Source organism: Cryptomeria japonica, chromosome 4 (assembly GCF_030272615.1).
Source record: "Cryptomeria japonica chromosome 4, Sugi_1.0, whole genome shotgun sequence".
Taxonomy (NCBI): Eukaryota; Viridiplantae; Streptophyta; class Pinopsida; order Cupressales; family Cupressaceae; genus Cryptomeria; species Cryptomeria japonica.
Window position 1 is genome coordinate 464855037 of NC_081408.1, and position 21774 is coordinate 464876810.

General features: G+C 36.7%; 1 protein-coding gene across 1 annotated transcript; it reads left to right on the forward strand.

Annotated features, from left to right (window-relative positions):
* The first annotated feature begins 7170 nt into the window (after window positions 1–7170).
* LOC131077341 (transport inhibitor response 1-like protein) lies at window positions 7171–18023 on the forward strand. The gene is made up of 3 exons (XM_058014826.2): window positions 7171–8953; window positions 15656–16148; window positions 16843–18023. The coding sequence occupies exons 1-3, from the start codon at window positions 8319–8321 to the stop codon at window positions 17593–17595; spliced, it is 1881 nt and encodes a 626-aa protein (XP_057870809.2). The 5' UTR covers window positions 7171–8318; the 3' UTR covers window positions 17596–18023.
* The last annotated feature ends 3751 nt before the right edge of the window (window positions 18024–21774 follow it).

Consider the following 21774-nt stretch of genomic DNA (forward strand, 5'->3'; position numbering starts at 1 on the left):
TAGTCACTGGTATTGCTTATAAAAATCTTAGAGCAATTTATACTCGCATCTTTTAGAAGGAAATTAGTCTCTTTGTTATGGTTTATTATTTATTGATTATTGATTTACTAACCATACATGTAATGACTTAATTGAAGTGTTGTGCCTATAGCTATCAACCTTATTTCACTTGTTTAAACACACAGTTGCCATAGGATCTTCCTCAAGTGGTTAAGCTTTCTACAGAGAGGACCAAAGCTTTGATACCAATTGTTAGACAGTTCAAACAACTGGAAGACAACTGAGAGGGGGGGGGGTGAATCAGTTGTCACAGATTACCAAAACCATTAGCAATTAAAAATTTAATATCGGAACCCAAAACATTAATATCAGAATATAAGTTAAACCAATTAAGCATAAACAATAATCACATAATAAATACCATCCACATGACACCAAGATTTATACATGGAAAACCCAGTAAAGGGAAAAACCATGGTGGGAAGCCTACCCATAGTCAGATAATACTTTTGCATTAAGTATGTGAATTACAATTGAGGGGCCCGCACTTGCAGGAAGGCCAACAACCTAGAGTGCACTGCTCATCACAAAAGGAGCCTCACTGACTACACAGAAATCCAGACTACAATCCAAAGAAGTGTTGAACTGCAAAAGATAACATCTCCTATGCCTAAGTACAGTTCCGATTAAGCTCAATACCGGAGGACTAAATCCTCTTACATAAACCCAATTATCTCCAATGATTGACCAAATCCTCTGCTTGAATGATATTACATTATCTGCACATTACATATTCATATCCCATTCCTATGATCTCTACCATATGATCTACAATGAGATCTCTACCATATGATCTCTACCATATGATTTGCTTGAATGATATTACATTATCCGCACATTACATATTCATATCCCATTCCTATGATCTCTACCATATGATATACAAACCCTCGACCATAAACAATTAGGTCGGCCACCAGATAATAAACCAATTATATAATTACAAGCCATGTCAGCCTTAAACCAAACAAATAATATCCAACACATAAGACATCCCGAAAACATATGTCCAATCCACACATTACATTAAAGCCGGTCCATAACCTAGATCAACCGAGACCCAATATAGGTCCACACCCCACAACAATGATCTCCATCCGCCAACTCTTGAACATGATCATCAACAACATTCTGAAACCCCACCAGAAGTTGCACCAACACCACTTATGCAATTCATCAAAGATCTTCATCAAAAGCTCTGCCGGTGAAACCCTCGTTGGAACCAAAAACCAAGCTTCTAAGAAAATAGGATAGCATCCAATCATCAAACCAAAACCAACTTACTAAATATGAGCATGAGTATCATAAATAAGCCAATTCAATAACCAAATCATACCGGAGCCTACCGGATCATGCTGGATCCAAATCAACCAGAAACCACTCAACCTACCGAGACCAGAAGAGTGTCAGTAAAGCATCCAAACAACTAGTGTTGGCATCAATGACAAAACATCAATGCAACACATAATCAATTCTACCAAATGGCCAACACAAAGAATTTGATGATGCATTCAAATACATAGCATATAGCCATCAAGTATCATTTTCTCAGGGAGAAGGCTGAAGGACAATAAGTCATGATGGAATATGTCCCTATAGGAGAACAAGTGGCAGACATCTTCACCAAACCATTACCGATAAACACTTTTGAGTACTTGAGACACAAGTTGGGAGTTGTGTCACCTGCCTCATGCACTTAAGTTTGTAAGGAGATATATGGTTCAGAGGGAGTTCATAGCAGTATCTATATCTCTTGAACCACATGCTGATCATAGGGAGATTTCATGAGTCTATGTCTCCGTACCGGTTGTAATCACAAAGAGGAGATTTGACTAAGGGGGAGTACCCACAGTCTAATGGGTTAAAGATGGGTCAAAGGGGGAGAATAAACCGGATAATGAAATACCCCGACCCTTTGTCATTGTGTCAAAGGAGGAGAAATCTATTGGTGTGGAGACTTGCAGGTGTGTTGAAATCAATGCCAAAGGGGGAGATTGTTGGCATTAGGTTGTCATTGATGTCAACCGATATGGCATGGTCACTGGTGAGTAAGTTGTGGTGATTGGTATGGGTGAAGTAAGTAGTGATGTCCACTAGTATGAAGGATGGAGTGTGTAAGTAGATAGAAAAGGTATGTTACCGATACACATGAAGTGCAACATCTATCGGTAAGTAGGACCGTCGGTAAGCAAGCAAAGGATAATAGGGATGTGACAACCAATATACAAAGAGAAGTATAATGCAACCGGTAAATGGACTTAGTGGATGAACCAGTATGCTTGATGGCAGATCAACTTGATCCACCGACAGAGAAGAGGTTAGTAGGTATGAAGGTCCTCCAGTGAGGATAGGTTATACCAGCAAGGTGAGTTGAACCGATAGTGTGTCTTGGTCAGTAAATGATGCCAAACCGACACAGCAGTCTAAAGATGATGCTAAACCGACATAGCAGATCGAAAAAAGGTGGATGTTAACAAGGATGATAGGTGGACACCAGGTGGCGAGCACACAGAGGTCAGTGAAGTGTTCATCGACGTGTTACTTAATGAGTAGGTCGACATTAATGGAGAGCCCGCAAATCATGGGACGATGGCATGATGTTGCAGCTCGAGGGAGACAGAGTGGCAAGGTGATTGAACTGATCTTGCAGGACGATCTGATCCTTGTGCTCGTTGGCTGAAGGAAATAACTGAGCCATTAATGGTGTTTGATAAAGCAACATCAAAAAGCATGTTGCAAACATCTAAAAATAGAAAACACAGATTGGAAGGTGAGGAGATGGCGGTGCTGATTGATGTGATGCAGATCATCATTCTAGACAAGCAGATCCGATCAGATTCAATGTGGATTGAGCTAGTGTAGGAAAACCCTAGCACACCACTGTTTGAATGTTTCTTTTAGCAGGAACATTCAGATATAAATATGTGAACTAAAGACTGAAGTGATTGATGCTGAATGCCAGCGGTGAGAAGAGTGAGTGTCTGAGTAGGCAAAGATAGAGTAACCGATGAACTGTTATAGTCTTAATAGTCAAGCATACTAGTAGGGATTGAAAGGTTAGGAAGGCATCCAAGTGTGGTACTATGTAGGGTAAGGTTCAGAGAAAGAGAAGAAAGACAGAGTAACCGGTAAGTGATCAGAGAGAGAAATCTGATAACCGACAGTGGAAGAACCGGTGATATAGAGGAGGTTGGTAACAGATAGACATCAGTTGATCAGGTGTTGCAAAACTCATTTGCAACAAGGTGCTATTATTGTATCAAGTTGTATTTCATTGTATTACACCAAGTTGGTGCTTGGTGCTCCTTGGGTTGGTGCCCTAAATTAGTAGGGGTTGGTGTCCTAAATCATTATAATCCATTATTTTATTGTGAGGTTGGATTGGAGCAGTAGACTCCAACGACATTTATCACTGAGGTTTTTCCCATATTGGCTTTTCTTCGTACATCTGGTGTTGTGAGTTGAGCATTTGTGTGTTTTCCTTTTTGATATCCTCTCATATCTTACCGATTTGATTGCTTAGTGCTTAGGTTGTTAACCAGTACTCAAAGCTTGGTTTAAAAGGTAAAGATTTCTTAGGAATCACTGATTCACCCCCCTCTTAGTGGTACATTGTGTTCAACATTAACACTACCTTAAGTGAACTTATAACAACAATAAATAAACAATATCATCACTATATGATAGCAACAACAATGCATGAATTAACAACATAATAGTACTACATAGCATATGATTTATATGGAGAAACCATAGCGGGAAAAAAAATCCACCAAGAAGAAAGGCCTAGTATGCATTATCAGCAAATAAATGTGATTGCAATACATTTAATTCCATTCTCCTCTTTCCCTCCAACATAGTAGCACCTGTGTACGTATGAAAAACCTCCTTATACCTCCCAACTATCCTTTTTCCTTCATAGTAACTTTACATTCAATTATTCCTCTCAAATTATACATCGAAGGAGATGTTTATATATAATGACAATAGATTCAAAACCACCAAACAAGGCATCCCAAGAAGGATATTCATTCAAAACATCCCCAACCCTTGGATTACCTCCACAAAAGTTGAAAGGACATTGGTTTTGACTCCGGTACTTTCCCTCCATCTTGGGTGTCCATACATGGAAGATAAACATTACATCAAGTCCAATAGATAATGGAATACCAAGAGACACTTGTTACCTCTTCCATGTGCCCACTTGGAGAAGCCCAAAGGTAACTCATTTGTCCACTTCCCATTTCCGTAATTATCCCATTCTAGGTATGCACATGTGGGAAAGACAATATTTAATAATAGTATTCACAATCCACCTTTACGCTACTAGTGGAACCCGTCACCCCTTATGAATGTATTACAAACATTACTAAGAATAAAAATTACAAAATAATTTTCCAATACACCCTAAGTGTCTTAAGACACTTTCAAATGATGTTGGAACCATGCAATATGACACATGATTTACAAGATAGATGGAACCTTAATCCTAACATGGGGCTAATACTTAAATTAAAACAATCACTTAAGAAACATGACAAGGAATGATGAAACAATGTTGGGGGGGGGGGAGAGAGAGAGAGAGAGAGAGAGAGAGAGAGAGAGAGAGAGAGAGAGAGAGAGAGAGAGAGAGAGAGAGAGAGAGAGAGAGAGAGAGAGAGAGAGAGAGAGAGAGAGAGAGAGAGAGGGGGAAAATGCTAAAAATGTGATAAATCACACACAAGGATAAAAGGGGCTAAAATTATGATAAATATATGATAAAGGTATGTAGATACTATTATCACATTTTGTTCCCATTTCAATAGGCTTGTGAATGGTCAAGGATGATTTTTTCTAAATGAAATGCTATAACAACACTAATCATTAAATTTAAAGGATACATGAATGCCAAAAGGAGAGGTTTCACTTTGATCTTCATTATTCTTTGCAAGCTAGTGTATCTATTTGTAGGCTTTTACATAAATTTTAAATCTTGATTATAAACATTGATTTAGTTTCAATCATCAATTGGCTGGGTTAGCTTGTCCTAGCTCACTTAATGGTTGTCAAACAAGGTTTGGTTGGTTAGAGATGGCCTTAGGTCCTTTAATTTGCATGGCGTTTTGTATTACATCTTAGTAACTTGAAATAACCTTAGTTTGCATTATAGTTATGATTCATATATTGTACACAACCACACACTTTGTAAACTTTTTTAAAAATACGTTTCTCTTATTTCACACTATCCAAGGGTTTATGATTCACAAGAGTAAGCAATAAAGGATAAAAAAAATTGTCAAGAATGAAGGAAAGATATTAAAATGAGGTATACATAGTTTTGTATTTTTGAAAAATGTGTTAAAATATAAATCGTAAAGCCAATCCAAGGTGGTTAGGGTTGGTAAAAGAGAGAATAGGTGAAGATGGACACCAAATCCTATGAGAAATACAAATCATGAAAAATAAAATATCATATTTGAAAATGACACATAAATAAAAGAGCCCAAATCCATAAGCTGTAATGTTGGTTAAACAATCCTAGAGGAAAGATAGTTTGTGTAAGATCGACTGAGTTCACTAGAATGTAAAAGAAAATAAACTTCTCTAAGGCTTTGTCTAAAGTAATGTAATAAAACACATAAACATAATTAACCTAATACTAATAAATTAAGAGTTGAAATTAAATAATGTGATATTAATTAAACACGAGGGAAATACAAGTATAAATATACTTGACTGTTTAACTATTAAATGTACAAAGATTAATGTAGATTTGAATATGATATTTCTTAAGATTAGGAAAATAACTCATAAAAAGGTGGTTACATCATAATCAAATATTTTTTATTAGTTCGATGCAGGGACAAGTCTAGTGATTTGGGACTAATCTACAACCATGAACTTGTTTTGCACCCACAAATATATATTGTGTGATTTGTAGACTTTTGTTTTTCTCTTTTCTTGATCAACCTTGATTTCTTCTTCACCTTTTGATATCTATGTTGCTATTTATAAATGCCTTTGTGGTGCTACTAGTATGTTACAATGGGGATATGTTCTCCTAAGTTAACCCTCATAAGTATGTATGGATAATAAAAACCAACAATCTTGAGTCATGCAATGATCCTATGAATACTTGTGTTGAACTAGATTCCTTTTTGTGCACCTATTGAAGTGTGTAATGATATGTGGATATTTCTTAGTTATTAGGTGTGACTATAGCAAATGCATTGAATGCCTTTAAGGACATAACAACACATCAAACAAACTTGTACTTTGTCAGTCTTAGGTGAGATGGGTAAAGGTGAGAACTTGGTCAAATTTGGTCAAAATTGGTTGGGATGAGTTCACAATTGTGAAAATGACCTCACAATCATGAATTAGTCTTAGAACATGAAAGGAGCTAGATCACACGAACAATATATGCATTGAAATGTGTGCTAGTGTGGGTGTTAGAAATAAGTGGATAGAGAAAATATATGAGAATGTATAATGATATGGACAAAGATAAGTGAGATAGTATATAGAAATGTGTGTAAGGGGTAGACAAGAAACATAAAGTAGGAAACCTAATTTTATACAAAATTATAACATTGTCAATGTGTAATGTATCAAAACATTCTCTTTAAAAAAAAAACAAAATTAAATAAAAATGACGTAAATATGTAAATTTTACTATTACATTATTATGAATAAATTACAATTTAAAAATACTATAATATTATTTATTTATAAGATCAAAAAATGGAAAAATATTAGAAATATCCACTCTATCATTCTGAATAATTCTACATAAGACACTTAAAAGAGTTTTGATACACTGATGCAGACTTCTTTCATTTGTGTTTTGCAATCAATAAGAAAATTACTAAAAATGTTATTTGCTTGAGAGTTAGATAAATGGATTTGATTGCAAATGTCATTGCATAATAATATCTAATAATTTCTCATCATCTCGGATGATATCAGTCTAGGTAGATGTCATGACCCGATCGCATAATGCATTGAAAAGTAAATGGCACTTAAACAAATGTGGTAATCAATTTTCCATTGGCTAGGCTAAATTGGAGGCCTACCCTATTTATAATGCTCATATTTATTTAGGTACAGAAGCTTTTTCCATTGGAAAAGGATGATTAACCAGGCAGTAAGCAGTGGGCACCTTCAAGGTTTCACCCCGGGTTTTTTTCATCATTTGGCCTTTTGTACTTTTAGGCTTTTGTTTGGTGGATTTTTCTACTTTTTGGGGCTAGCTGCTTTTTCTTGGAGAACCATCCCAAATGTATTTTCTAATGAAAGAAATGGTTTCAGAGCACACCCATTTGACTCCCACATGCTTGGAATGCTACATTTTACATGTTTATGCGTACCCTGGATGTCCCCCCCTTTAGATGCTCCTCAAATCTACTGCTAATCGTTCTCCTCCTCACAATACGTGGAGAGCGTTGATGCACCTTGCAGCCTTTTTCTTTACCTTATCCTACCAAACCATCTGTAAAACCAAATATGCCGCGGACTATATTGTTCTTTATTGTTTTCTTGTCTGCTCGCTTGCCCGTCACAGCTGCCTGTCCCCTTCCAAGTACTGCGCATATTTTTGTCTCTTCCACAACATCACCATCTCAATCTTTAGAGTATCCAGCTTTCCCCGTTCTTCTCTCTTGAGTTTTCCCCTTCCCAATGACCACCCAATACCCTCCATTACTCTTTCTTTCCATTTCCCAGAAGCTTCTTGAAGTTTGATTAGTTAGGTATGCTAGTTGACTGGTTTGTGGGTTTTTCTCCGTCTCGCATAAAAGGTTTTAATACTCTCTATGCAATATAGGTTCTCTTCTTGGCCCGAATTCATCTCTTGGATTTGCTGAAATGTACTTGAGAAGTTGAAAGTAGAATCCAACTCACCCTGTTTTGTCCCACCTCGTACATTAGGCCCGTTTTTATCAAGTGGGCTACCAGATTTTGGCCCCAGAATCTCTCGTTCCTTGGCTTTTCCAGCCTCAATAGCTCAGACCTGATGTAGATGTGGGGGAAATCTCACCTCCATGCTTTCTAGGGTGTGGTGAAACGCCATTCCAAGAGCTGGTAAAGCTTAAAATTGTTGTGGGCGTCGTAAAATCCAACCAAATCCTATCCCCAAGCTGTGATAAAGCTCAAGAGTGTGGTAAAGAATCTACCCCATGGTGCTAAAAGTCGATACCAAGAATACATAGAGGTGAGAACAATACTAGGCTTCTCTTATGAGATAATGTGCTCAGCTGTAAGTGTTGTTAAGTTATTCAATGGGGAATACGGATGGCGATGAGAAGAGTACCAAGATGGCTCAAGCGATGGAAAACCATTCAAGGATTACGGAGGACGAGGAAGGGAAGCTGGGTTCTGATCTAGAAGTCTTGTGCACACTTGCAGCATCATCTTCATCAGCCCACAAAGCCATGGAGGAGGAGGAGGAGGAGGAGGAGACTGAGACTTCCTTTCCTCATGAAGTACTAGAACATGTGCTTGAATTTTTAACATCCCGCAAAGATAGAAACTCAGTTTCTCTTGTCTGCAAGTCATGGTACAAGGTTGAAGCTTGGACTCGTTACCATGTCTTCATAGGGAACTGCTATTCAGCTTCTCCCAGCACAATGATAAACAGGTTTCCCAAGGTAAAATCTCTAACTTTGAAGGGCAAACCCAGATTTGCAGATTTCAATCTGGTGCCTAAGAACTGGGGAGCCTATCTACATTCCTGGGTGTTAGCCATGGGTCCTGCCTATCCATGGCTGGAGACCTTGTCACTTAAAAGGATGACAGTCACAGATGACGATCTACTGATTCTTGCAAACTCATTCCCTAACTTTAAGGAGTTAATACTGTTTTACTGTGATGGGTTCAGCACCGAAGGTCTTGCCATTATTGCAAGCAAGTGCAGGTACTATATTTTATGTTCCAAGGTTTTATTACAGTTGTACAATGATATGATTACTTTGATTTATCTAATGATTGGCATGCATAATGACCTCTAAAGCCTAGTAGAAAAAAATATACTGCATCATTCTAATTACTGCTGCATATGCTTCTCTTTGCTTTCAGTCTTGGTTCCCAGATACTCTGCATCTAAAGGTTTTTCATCTTTATTAGCAAGGCTCGGTTGGTTTTGTCCGTGTGAAGGCATTGATATCAAATGTATTAATGTATGCATTTAGTTTTAACTTGAGATGTCTTTTGCGATAGTTCCTTAAGTTAACAGTTTTTTGAGTTTTCGTAGCGTTGACTGTTTCTTCAGTCCTCAGGGTACATGGCATCCAATAGTATGCTTAATTTCTTGCTTTGGCTAGTTTCCAAAGCTCAGGGCTTCTGCATTAAATCTTGCTTTTAGAATTTACCTCAAAAATTTGTTTCAAGGCTGGTTTCTTGATTGAGCATGATCTTGTAGTTGTGGTGTTTTAATACATAGATTATTTTCCAGATACAGCTATATTTGCAGATCATGATGCAATATCAGTGGTTCTAATCATGTTTGTGTGTGACATGCACTGCCCCAGAATAATTTAGTTGTCAGCCTAACCCATCAGACGGTTTAACAATATATAGATAGGAAGGTGTCTACTGGTCTATAAGCAGAATTCAAATGCAAAGAACTCTGCACTGTAAATGAAAATATGTACACTTGTTTCTATAACTATGTTTTCAGGATGGCCATCTGTGACTTGAAAAGTTGAATCTTTTTTTCAGTTCTGGATATTACCTATAATGTCAAAGTATATTCATTTCTAGTGGTGACCAGAAGGAAGTCAAGGGTTCCAGCAAAAAGGTTTGTAAGCCAGAAGAGAAGAGACTTCTGTGTACGGCATCAACACGTTGAATCATAGAAAAAAGTTTTACACTAGAACCTCAATGTAATATGCATATGTGAGGTGCTTCTTAGCTGCAACTATAGAAGCTAGAAAATGATAATAGGGGCTCATATTACATCTGGCAAATATAAAGGTGCAGAAGGCATGCTATATGATCTATACCAGGATTGTTGAAAGTGCTGCTAGCAAGATTTTATTAATAAGGTGAGGTAGGTTGTATGACATCAGATGCTCTTTATATACTTGTGATGCCCTCTCAAGTGTCTTTGTGCTTGCTATGATATATAACATCGCATGTTTGAGGTTTTCATGATACTGAACAGTTAAATCTTTGATGGCTTGAAAAAAATTGAATATTGTGGACTTGTTGGAACATTCTGGGCAGGTGCATGCTCAATAAATATCTCCTATAGTGAATCTAGGGAAATTTAAGATGGTGGACACTCAGAAAGGTCTTGAAGCAATGAATGGCCATTCAGTCAGTGCTTGACGGTTGCAGAAAGTTGTTAGTATACTATAGTTGACCTAAAGAAAAACACAAATCTGATGGAGTTTCTTGATCTATGCTGACTATCACTATATCATACACGTATTGGGAAGCATCTTTCCTTGAAGTTGTTTACTGCTAGTGCTGATCATATTTATTTATGAAATGATCGAATTGAGTGGCATTTTAGAGTCTAATTTGATCTCACATTAGATGGCTACACAAAGTTGAAACTAACTTATACCCTAGGCAATTCTCACTGTTAAATACTCTAATAACGCTAATCTATTTTGTTGTTTTGCTTTAAACCTGATGGGAATATAGTGTGAACTGGCCTGTGCATAAGCTTGAAGTGTCTTACTGACAGATAAGCAACTTAAGACAGCAATAGTTGCATTTGGGTTGCAATTGAAAAACTTAAGAATGGTAAGAGATAGTAAGATATTGAGGTTGTGAGTGCTCATGTGATCATTTTATTTTCAAATGAGATGTGTGCTTTCTTGACTAACTCAAAAATTTCTTCTCTTGGATAATTTAAACGGTAATCAAGATGAAATTAAGAGAGAAGCAGGCATATGGTGATGTCCAATGTCATGAAGTCACATCATCTCAGGAAGATTAGCCTCAGCTGCAGGATTGGATGTGCCTCCAAATAGCATAATTTCAAGAGATGGGCGTGAACATAAATCTACCATGTCTTTCCATACATGTTAATCTTGTATGTCAATGCCATAGGTCTGGTAGTGGTCTTCCATCCAAACATAGGGATGGCAATCTGCACTAGACAAAGACTGGCTGAATATAAGCTGCCTTCCACTTAGTCTTTAGTCTGGAAAGCATGAGTTAGTACTTTGTCAATATGTGCCTGGCTCTGACAACAGTGGTTGAGGCTCCATACAGCAGTGGATTTTGATTTTTAACAGGACTCTTGAATCAGAAGAGCTTAGTCTGAATGTGTTGGGGTTTCATCTAGCAACAGTCTCATTAGTTTCAAAGGATGACATAATCTTCTCATCTCATGGATCAGACTACACGGAAAGTGCCAAATTTGGACCTATATAATCTAGCTCCAAGTGTATATGATCTATATGTGGCCTTTGCGACTAGACATCTTAACCGTAGCATTGGCCTTGTGGGGACCATGCACTTACTAGCTTGTGAAGAACATGTTTGTACTTCCAATTTTCCCTGGTTTCAAAATATAGGTTAACTTGGAAGCTTTTGATCCGTACTTACATGTGGATTTGATCTGAACAGAAAGGTAAATCTTGGAGAACCATAGATTTTCAATTTTTCACTTTAATGGAAGACTAAAACTGGCGCCAGTTATCTAAAAGATTTGGTTGGATTTTCTGTAAATGATTATTTTTTAAATAAATATTTTTGATCTACATAAATTCAAGTTTGCTTAAACGGCATGGAAGGTGCTGTAGGTTACATATGAAATTCAGCTCTAGAGACTACACCTGTAAACATATACATAGAACCTGACCTCTGTCTGTTATGTGTTGATTCTATAGAAGCAAAGAACTGGGAATATGATCTTCATACATATATGCCTGATATGTTGCCTCCAGTAGAATACCATGAAAGATTTCAGCATATTACATTTTAATTTGTCTAATATTGGAAGGCTTTTGTAGAATGTTATATCTAGTGTAATTACAAATGCAATGTGATTTCTTCCTCATTGATTATTAGTATGGTAATGTGGTTTGTCTTTGAGTCTTGACCCAGCTGGATATATTTTTTTTTTCTCTGTAATGCCTTTTTTGATTATGGAGAGGCTTTGGAACTTTGCCTTCCCTTGCTTTGATCTCAAAAAGGTCATACGGTACACACACCCAAGGGCCACTCCCTAAGGTGGATTACATTAAAAAGGTGGAATATTCCATTTGCATTAAGATATAATCAAGGTTGTTGATGCAGTGATTATTTTGGTAAGTACCCGAGGAGGGGTTAAGCACAAATCTCTAACTACTCTTATTTTGTCTTATTCATTTCCTATGAGGTAGATACTATGCCCTTTCTTCTTGAAAAGCTTTGACTGGAATTATCAATATGATTTGACTTCTGGTTTGATAATGTCATAACTTATCATATTAGTTGATTTAAACTCCCAGATCTTTCTTCGTCGCTGTTCCATCCAGGAATAAGCTGGATCAATTACTCATTGAAATTTGATGGTGGTTGTACACAGTTTCTTCTATCTTGATTCTAACAATATTTCTTTTGCCAATTTGAGCATCTATGATACTTTGTTATATGATAGACTTGTTGTCTTATTTTGCAGGCTTTCATGATGAGGATGCTGAAGTAGTTTGGAACCTGTAGATAAATGTTCTTAAATAATGTTTTCGCTTCTGACCTTGGGTTTGGTTAATTTACATGATTGCTTGCTTTGATGCATCTCCAAAAGATGGCTTTTAATACTTCTCTTGCTCTTCAAACTCGACTTGGAAATATGTTGTATTGAATTTGGAATTTCAATTTCTATCTCCTTTGCAACCCTGTTTCTACCTTATTATATTTTTCCTATTCTTCTTTCCATTTATCTGTATTTTGTGCTTCTTCAACCTTTTAAAAACTTTCTGCTGGCTTCTTTATTTGCACTTCTCAAATCTTCTTGTCAACACTCTTTCTTTCGCTTCCTTTAGACACTCGATTTGTTTCAACAGAGAATGATTGTGCTACCCATTTCTTTTTATTTAAAAATCTTTCTTTGCTATTTCTTGTTGTAGCACTTTTTGGTTCTTTTCTCATTTTGTTGCTTTTGTTTTTATCATTTGAAATAATTCTCATGTCTTTGATTTTGCAGTAGATTGTTTTAGTTTTCCAATTCCTTCTGCCCTCTTTTGATGTCTACTTTAGTTGTTGCTATTTTTTTTGCATTTTGAAAGCCATATCTACCATATTTCGAAGGTCCATAGTTTCTTAACAAAACATGCGAGTATAATTTTTTGCTCCAATTTCCTTGATCGCTTGACTTCTCACTTAATGCCGATTGTCCTTTAATATTTGGGTTTTTATCTTTGGTGTTTATCTTTGATTGATAAAAAAAATACTTTTGTTTTGCTGCTTCAAATAATCGTATAATTAGTAAATTATAATTAAATTCTTCCCCTTTTTAACCCTGTGAGTGCCTCATTTTAATTGGAAGTATAGGCCATGTATTACACTTAATTCTTGCATTCTGTTAATCTCATGGGCTTTTTAATATTTTATTCTAGTGGTGATTATAACCTTCCAATAATTGGCCTCTTGTTTTTGTAATGCACTCCATTCAATATTCAACATGGTTGTGATGTTTGTTTTCATATAATCTCAAATTGAGACATGTTATTTTACACATCTTATGTTCATTTGAACACATATTCTAGTAGATGTCTCACGTGTCTTTTGTGTGCTGTTGTGTTACAACTTCTCCTTGATATCTATTCTTCAAAGTCTATTCCCTCCTGATATCTATTCTTCAAAGTCTATTCCTTCCTGATCCAGCTTCCACCCAGATTTTGGGTACCCAGTATTATATAGAAAATCTGTTGCCCTCAATGCACTTGTGATGAGCTTCTCATTGATCTTTTGCATGTTTTTTATTTTTTCATTGAAGATCACGTTCACTTCACCTTTCACTGTCTGTCATAAGTATAGTTGCAATATCCTACTATGACTGTTAAGGTCTGACAAATTTGCCTAATGTCTACTGCAGGTCACTCTATGGTTTCTTGAAATTCTTCAAAATGTCAATCTTTTCCAATCGGCTTGTGTAATGTTCACTTTATTTGTTAAAGAATTTGTGTGTTATTATAAACACATACAGACACACATATTTATGAAGTAATTTTTTTTTTTATATTGATCAACAATGGGAAGCATTAAATCGAGGCATACAGAGGTAGCTTGTACAAGATGCTCTTGTAAATTGAGCGGACCAGCTCAAATAAATATTTTCTAATATGGTCACTGCTACTGTAAATACGTCGTTATTGGCAGATTCATGTTAAACAAGTGAACCGAAACATGAACAAAATTATAATAATTCCATGATGAGAATATGAGCATTACAGTCATAATTAAATAGTAAATACAAAAAATGAGACCATACAGTGAATATGGTATTGCTGTCAATGGACCCTCTACGTTGAGCATACAAATTTTTATGGTCTACTTGATCCTTCACTGGCCATCATAATGTTGTGTGTGGTGAATATGAAGAGGTTACCTACCTGTTGGCTTGATAACGTGTCAAGATAGTCTTTTTCTTTCGATCTTAATGTAAAATTAGTTTTGAAATGTGAATCACTTGCTAGGGAAATGTTTAATGATTATTTTCTCTTAAAGAAGCATTCTGAAAATTTAAATAAAATTGTAGGCTGCAGGTGCAGGTGTGCACCCTGTATGGATACATATCCAATGCTTCCATTTAGAGGCCAAGAGTGTGCACTCCTGTAGCTAAAATGCACGGTCAAAGCAAGTAAATATCTTGGTAGTCCAAGTCAGTAAAGGGATTTGAACTCTTTTTGAAGCAACCCACTGTTGTCTATTTGGTGCTGCCTTTCTGTTTTGAGACTTGATCCGGTCTTGAGTAGAAATTTCTGTAATACTAAATTCTGGGTTGTTTTTAACCAGGGTAGCAAATTTTCTGTTATTATTTACTAACCATGATTCCTTTTGATAAGTTTTGGATGTAGTATAGGATTCTATTTGTCATCAAAATGCGATGCTTTGATCTATAATCTAGAATATAATTATTATCACTAATTTCATGATTCCTATTATCTTTCAATTTAGATTGAATTGAAATTATTTAAGAAATCTTGTTTTGGAATGAATTCTATCCTCAATTATTTTTCAAACAAGTTTTGTGGTAGTTCAAGCCATTAAGGATCCTTGAATTCTTTTTGAAGGGGCTGACTATTGCCTATTTAGTTCTACCTTTCTATTTGGAGATTCCTATTTCCAGTCTCGAGTAGAAATTATGTCATGCTAAAATCTGGGTTTTCTTTAACTGGATCAACAAGCTTTTGCTTTTATCGGTTTTGTACTGATATTTTTGATAAGCTTTGGATGTAGTATAGAAATCTGTTTGGTTTCAAATCGTGATGCATTAATCTATAAGCTAGATTAGAAGTATTGCTACCAATTTTGACAGCTTCTCACTATAAACTGAGTAAATCTTGTTTTGTATTGAATTTTTTGGTCATTCAACCTTTGTTTCACATAATAATTAATATATGATTGGCAGCATTGCAAGTACAGGATTACTAATTGACAAAGCTTCTTCTTGCAGACAATTACAACGATTTGATTTGAATGAAGATGATATCGTTGACAGCGGAAATGATTGGTTGAGTTGTTTTCCACAGACAACTACCACATTAGTATGCCTTGCCTTTGATTGTTTGGTGGCCCCGATAAATTATGATGCACTTGAAAGATTAGTGGCCCGATCCCCTTCTCTCAAAGAGCTAAAGTTGAATGCATCTGTTTCTATTGTACAGTTGTATCGACTCATGTTAAGAGCTCCACAGTTGACACATTTAGGAACAGGCTGTTTCTCTTATGATTTCATACCTGAACAAGCAACAATCCTTCAAGTTGCCTTCCACAATTGCAAGTCACTTCAAAGTCTGTCAGGGTTTCATGAAGTCGTTTTGGAGTATCTACCAACAATCTATTCAGTTTGCAACAACTTAACTGACCTGAACTTTAGCTATGCTGTAATTGGTAGCAGAGAGTTGGAGCAGATCGTATGCAAGTGTCCAAAATTGCAGCGTCTTTGGGTTTGTCATCTTTCCTCTCCCATTACTCTAGATGGTGAAATTTGATATCACATCTTTTCAAAAGCTGAAAGAGACAAGAATTGAATTACACTTGATAATTAACATTAGAAATTTAACTTCAGCTAATATTTTTTTCACTATCGGCCTTCTAACATGTTAAGCTTATATGGTAACTGAATCTGCTAACTTGCAAAGGAAGTTTACTTTTCCTTAAAGTGGCTTCAAAATTCCTTTACGACCCATTATTTATTTTACTTGAGCTCTTACACTAATAGATTGAAAATAACCTCAACATATTTAGTTTAAATTGGCTATGTGGACTGGTCTATAGCAAATTTTGGTAGGATCCAGTTGTATCATTATACAATAGCTAAAAGAAGATGTAACTTGAATAAGAGACATGTACATTTATTTTCATTCAAAATCTGTTTGGATTTTTTGGGATTTTGTAAGCTTCTGGAAACTTCCTTTGTTTTCCAAAACAATTTTTTGATATGTATGTGGCATCAGTGAATTTTGTTCTTCTGTTCTTAAGGTTTTCCTAATTTCCTAAATACACTAAACCGGTGTTATATTGAATCCACTATGGCAATCGTTTTCTATGTACAGATTGTTGCTTTCTTTTGCTGATTTATTTTTATCATTTATATCATGAAATGTTTCTTCACATATAAAAGCAAATTGTTATATGCAGGTTTTGGACTCAGTAGAAGATGCAGGTTTATGGGCTGCTGCTGCAACATGCAAGGACTTAAGAGATCTACGAGTTTTTCCTGTTGACCCACGAGAGGATGGTCAGGGTTCTGTATCTAATGAGGGACTGGTTGCCATTTCAGAGGGATGCCCAAATCTCCAGTCAATACTTTACTTTTGTCAGCGGATGACAAATGCAGCAGTTGTGACCATGTCAAAGAATTGTCCAAAACTCGCCAGTTTTCGGCTCTGTATTATGGGTCGGCACAAACCTGACCATATAACTGGTGAACCCATGGACGAAGGATTTGGTGCAATTGTAATGAACTGCAAAAATCTGACAAGGTTGGCGGTGTCTGGTCTACTCACCAATAAAACATTTGAGTACATTGGAACTTATGGTAAATCACTGGAGACCTTGTCAGTGGCATTTGCTGGGGAGAATGACTTGAGTATGAAATATGTTCTTGATGGGTGTAGACATCTAAGGAAGCTGGAGATAAGGGATAGCCCTTTTGGAGATGTTGCCCTTCTGTCTGGTTTACATCATTATGAAAACATGCGATTTTTGTGGATGTCTTCATGCAAGGTCAGTATGCAGGGGTGTATGGAACTTGCAAAAAGGATGCCTTTGCTCAATGTTGAAATAATTAAAGAGAATGAGAATGATGACCCTTCTGTGGAGAAACTTTATGTGTATCGTTCTGTAGCAGGGCATCGTAAGGACTCACCATCCTTTGTAATTACTTTGTAACCAGTAGTTATCCAATTTTGCGGCCATGGCCATTGTACTATTACCCTTTTCATGTTTGGTGATGGGCAACAAGCCTCTGTAAATATTTCTTTAGCAACAATGATGAAGCATGAAGTCAAACTGCCAATGTTTGTTTGGCATTTCCCTAATGCTAGGGACAAAATTGTTAAGAATGTTTTATTGTGATCAAGTGGGAGAGTGCTGATTATTAAGAATTCTTATTGTTGGTCAGTCTTTCAACAAAAAAAAGCTCTTCGATTCTTTAAGGGAGGTGGGGGTAATGTAAGATCGTTGATGGTCAACAAATGTCTTATGCACATGTGGGGGCACTATTCTGGGAGTCCTAAATATGCAATTAATCAGATTTTGTATTAGAGTTATTTTCAGCAAAAGAGAACGGTTAATTAGTCCTGGATTTTTTGGTATCAGCTCTATTTCTAAAGCTGTTATTAGGTTTCTTATTTGCAATATATTTTGCATTAAATGTCTGAGAATTCCATTTTTAAAATTGAAATTTTGAATTAGCGTGTCCTTAATCTTTGTTCTATGCTTGGTGTGTACGTTGAAGAATTTCAACTTCCCATGAAAGATAACTCTTTCCTCTGAATGTCAGGACTTCGATTCTTTTGTTCTCATGTTTGTTACTTCAAGTTTATATACTTCAGATTCTATGTTGGATGAGTCAATAAGATAATTTTGATCTATATATGAGAGCCATTAAGACGTCTATTCTTGCTGTTAGTACACAATCTTTATTTTAGGCAGCATATTATAAAGTTCAACAATTCATATCATTTTTGCTGAATGAAGGTTCCAAATCCACTTCTCGCTGGGTTTGACGAGTTTCCAGTTGATTATGTTAGAATTTATATTGTGGAAAATAATAACCAGCCTTCATCGTATCGATCTTATTTACAAGGGTTACTTTGTTTACTTGCTTGTCTCTATTTTAGTATTCATCCTATAACCATTTGCTACGACAAATCTCTAGAGCTTATTGTTAAATTTTAGTCTAGGGATTTTTTTGAAGTCACACAGGGCCTTGTAGCAGCTCTCATGTGATGACCCACTTGCTATTTGGTTCTTGCTTTCAGATGTAAATTATTTTTGAAATTTCAAACTTCATTGGTTCTATAATGTCGATTGGGCCACAATTGAGTGATCAAGATATGTATATTGCAATGTAGAAGACCCTGGGTTAGCCGCGATGAGTGGTTGAGGTAGGTGTTTTACAATGCAGAAGACACTGCATAAACTTCAACGAGTGGTTAAGTTACGTATTTTGCAGTGCAAAAGACCCTGGTAAACCTCAATAAGGAATTGAGGTAGGTATTTTACAATGCAAACATTAAACGAGTGGATGAGACAGGTATTCTGTAATGCGGCGCAGCCGAGTTAAAACCTCAAACGAGTGGCTGAGGTGGGTATTTTGCAATGCAGAAGACCTGGAGGAAAAAACCTCAGGTAGAGACTGTCATTTGTACATTTTAAATTTTTGTGTCGGCCTAGTGAGCAGAGAAATGCATTCTAACGTTGATGTGGCAGAACAATTTGGTCCTGTGTGCCACGATCATCTGAAATATCCTGAACCTCTGTCGAAATTTGAGAAATGAAGCATGTTGGAAATTCATTTAACGGGATTCTTAACAATATACTTTTGGGGTCCAAACCGTGTGATACCATGTCTTAAAGACCTAAGACATTTAGAGGTCAAAAGTTGTACAAAGTTTTGGAATTGTTATTATTATTTTTTTATTGCAATAAAGGCAGAGCCAAGGAGTTTTATATTCATTAACATATTCAAATACAAAATAATACCATACTATACTAGTAGTATCAGCCAGTCATTAAACAAGTTTGAACAGAGAATTAGAAAATGAAACAAAATGGAGGATTTATACTTCCACCAAGTCCATATTAAATTGATAAAACATAAGACCTAGAAATGTCCAAAAAGAAACTGGGATCTAATCAACAAAGCTTAAATCTATCTTGGAACGCCTATATTCATGGCTTTCCAAAGAGGTTCCAGCTTGACCACCACTTCTGCAGAGCGGAGGGCGGCCTCTGCCTCTGCCACGACCTCGGCTACCCTCTCCATTTCGACCCCTGCAAGTGCACCCTCGGCCACGAACTCCCACATTTTCCATTTGAGATTCCGACTGTCCGTCACCATTTCCATTACCACCTTCAGCTGCCAACCCAACTATTCTCCTCAGTAGCCTTAAGGAAGCCATTCAGAATGGTAAAATCTTTAAAAATCATCTCCTTATCTTGATCCAGGGACATATTGGTTAGAACCTGCCATTTGAGATAATCTGCTGCCACCTAGCAAACTGCCCGTGACTCTTGAGCGCAGGCCCTTTTATGTTCAAGAGAAGAGGGTAGAAAGTTACGGTGTCTCCAAGTTCACTCAAAGCATCAAGATCCCCTGGTCTAGGTGAGCCCACACCCTTTAATGAATATTTTAAAGCTCTTTCTAATCTGCCAAGCAATTTTGCCTCAAACAATTCCATAACTAGAGCTTTAACTTACCTGGATGAGATCTACGTGTTATCTCTATAATATTCCTTCCTGTCCAAATGACCTTGTTTGAGCACCATTTTAGTTGCCAAAATCACCATAGGGTTAACAGTGCGGAGAATTCGATTAAGCCTCAAGTCCAAAATCTCTTAAAAAGTGCACTGTCGATTAGGACAAGTTAAAGAAATTGGAGTGTCGACCCCAAAACAGGCTACTGGGTCTGGGAAGATTTTTATGATGATTCTAGAAGGGCCTTCAAGGAATTTGCCATCGTCAAGAAAATAACCAGAGCTCTATTTTATCAGACGAGATGGAGAAAGATTGTTTTTGCGAAAATAACTTAACAAGGAAGCTAGGAATAATGCTTATGACAAACGATACCACTTGGTCTGCCATCATTAATGAGGGCAGCCATCATCTCCTTGCATACATGCCAAATTGAAACAAAAAAACTCCAATGTAATGAAAAGTCGGACAAGATAATTTAAAGCATTAACTACTCCATCCAAATTGGGCGCAAAACAAGGCAAGTGGGCTATAAAGACGCTGTCAGAAAAGAGAATGTGAGCTTGCTCGAGGATCAAATTTTTTTGCGTGGATCTTATGAAATCATGATTTCAAACACCTTGCCAACGATCATGGTGCATTTAATGAGCGCCGCCTCACTCCACTCAGAGAAAAAATTAGCCTTCCGCCATTTTTTTAGGCCCTCCAACCTAAATAGAAAGTTTAGCTCCAATTGCCAAAATTAGGTAGCCTCTCTTAGCAAGAATGAGAAGAGAGGTGGGCCCGCAAGTACCACTTGGGCATAATAAGCACAGATAGGAATCCACATCACCCAAAATTGCAGCATAAAGTCTAGATCATGTAGAAAGAAGAGTTAATAAAAGAAAAGTAACGTTGAGACTGGAGAAGAAGACCATTAACATTTTAAATTTTTTGGCGGGAAAAGAGGAAGCTAAATAGTTGAATTTAAACTTTTAGCACAACTGCTCGACAGAAGAAGTATTATAGTGTTATAGTTTCCTTGCAAACGAAGGTCATCCGATCACCATGAGAAATCAACTACTTCCACCAGTGACTTTGAAAGCAAGTTCGCCTCCCCATTCGCTTCCCTATATATATGTCGACATGAGAAATTTTCCAAATTCCTCATGATTGAAAGGATTTTCTCCAACAAAGCTTGTAATCTCCAATTTGGCTTCTTGGCCAACAAAACAACGTTTATAGCAATAGCAAAATCCCCTTCAATATCTAAAAACTTAATTCCTTTGTTAATACATTCCGAAAGACCAATTAGAAGGGCACTGAATTCTGCAATGTTATTGGTATCTGGGAGAATGGGGTGAGAGATTTTCCCTTTGACTAAATCTTCATGATCCCTGATTATGCATCCTATTCCAGATGGACCTGTATTGCCCTTAGAGGCACCATCAAAGTTCAATTTTAACCATCCAAGCCTAGGAGGGTCCCAGGCAACCCGATTCCTTTGATTCGAACTCCCAAAGTGGGGAGGGATATTTAGTCAATTCCACCTCAGACGCATGCTTGCATCCCAATCCATAAACTCTTATTTGATATTTTCATTCAAAGCTAGTTTGTTGTTGATATTTTCCACTGTTGACGCTTCTATAGAGATGAGAATTGAGTCTACCT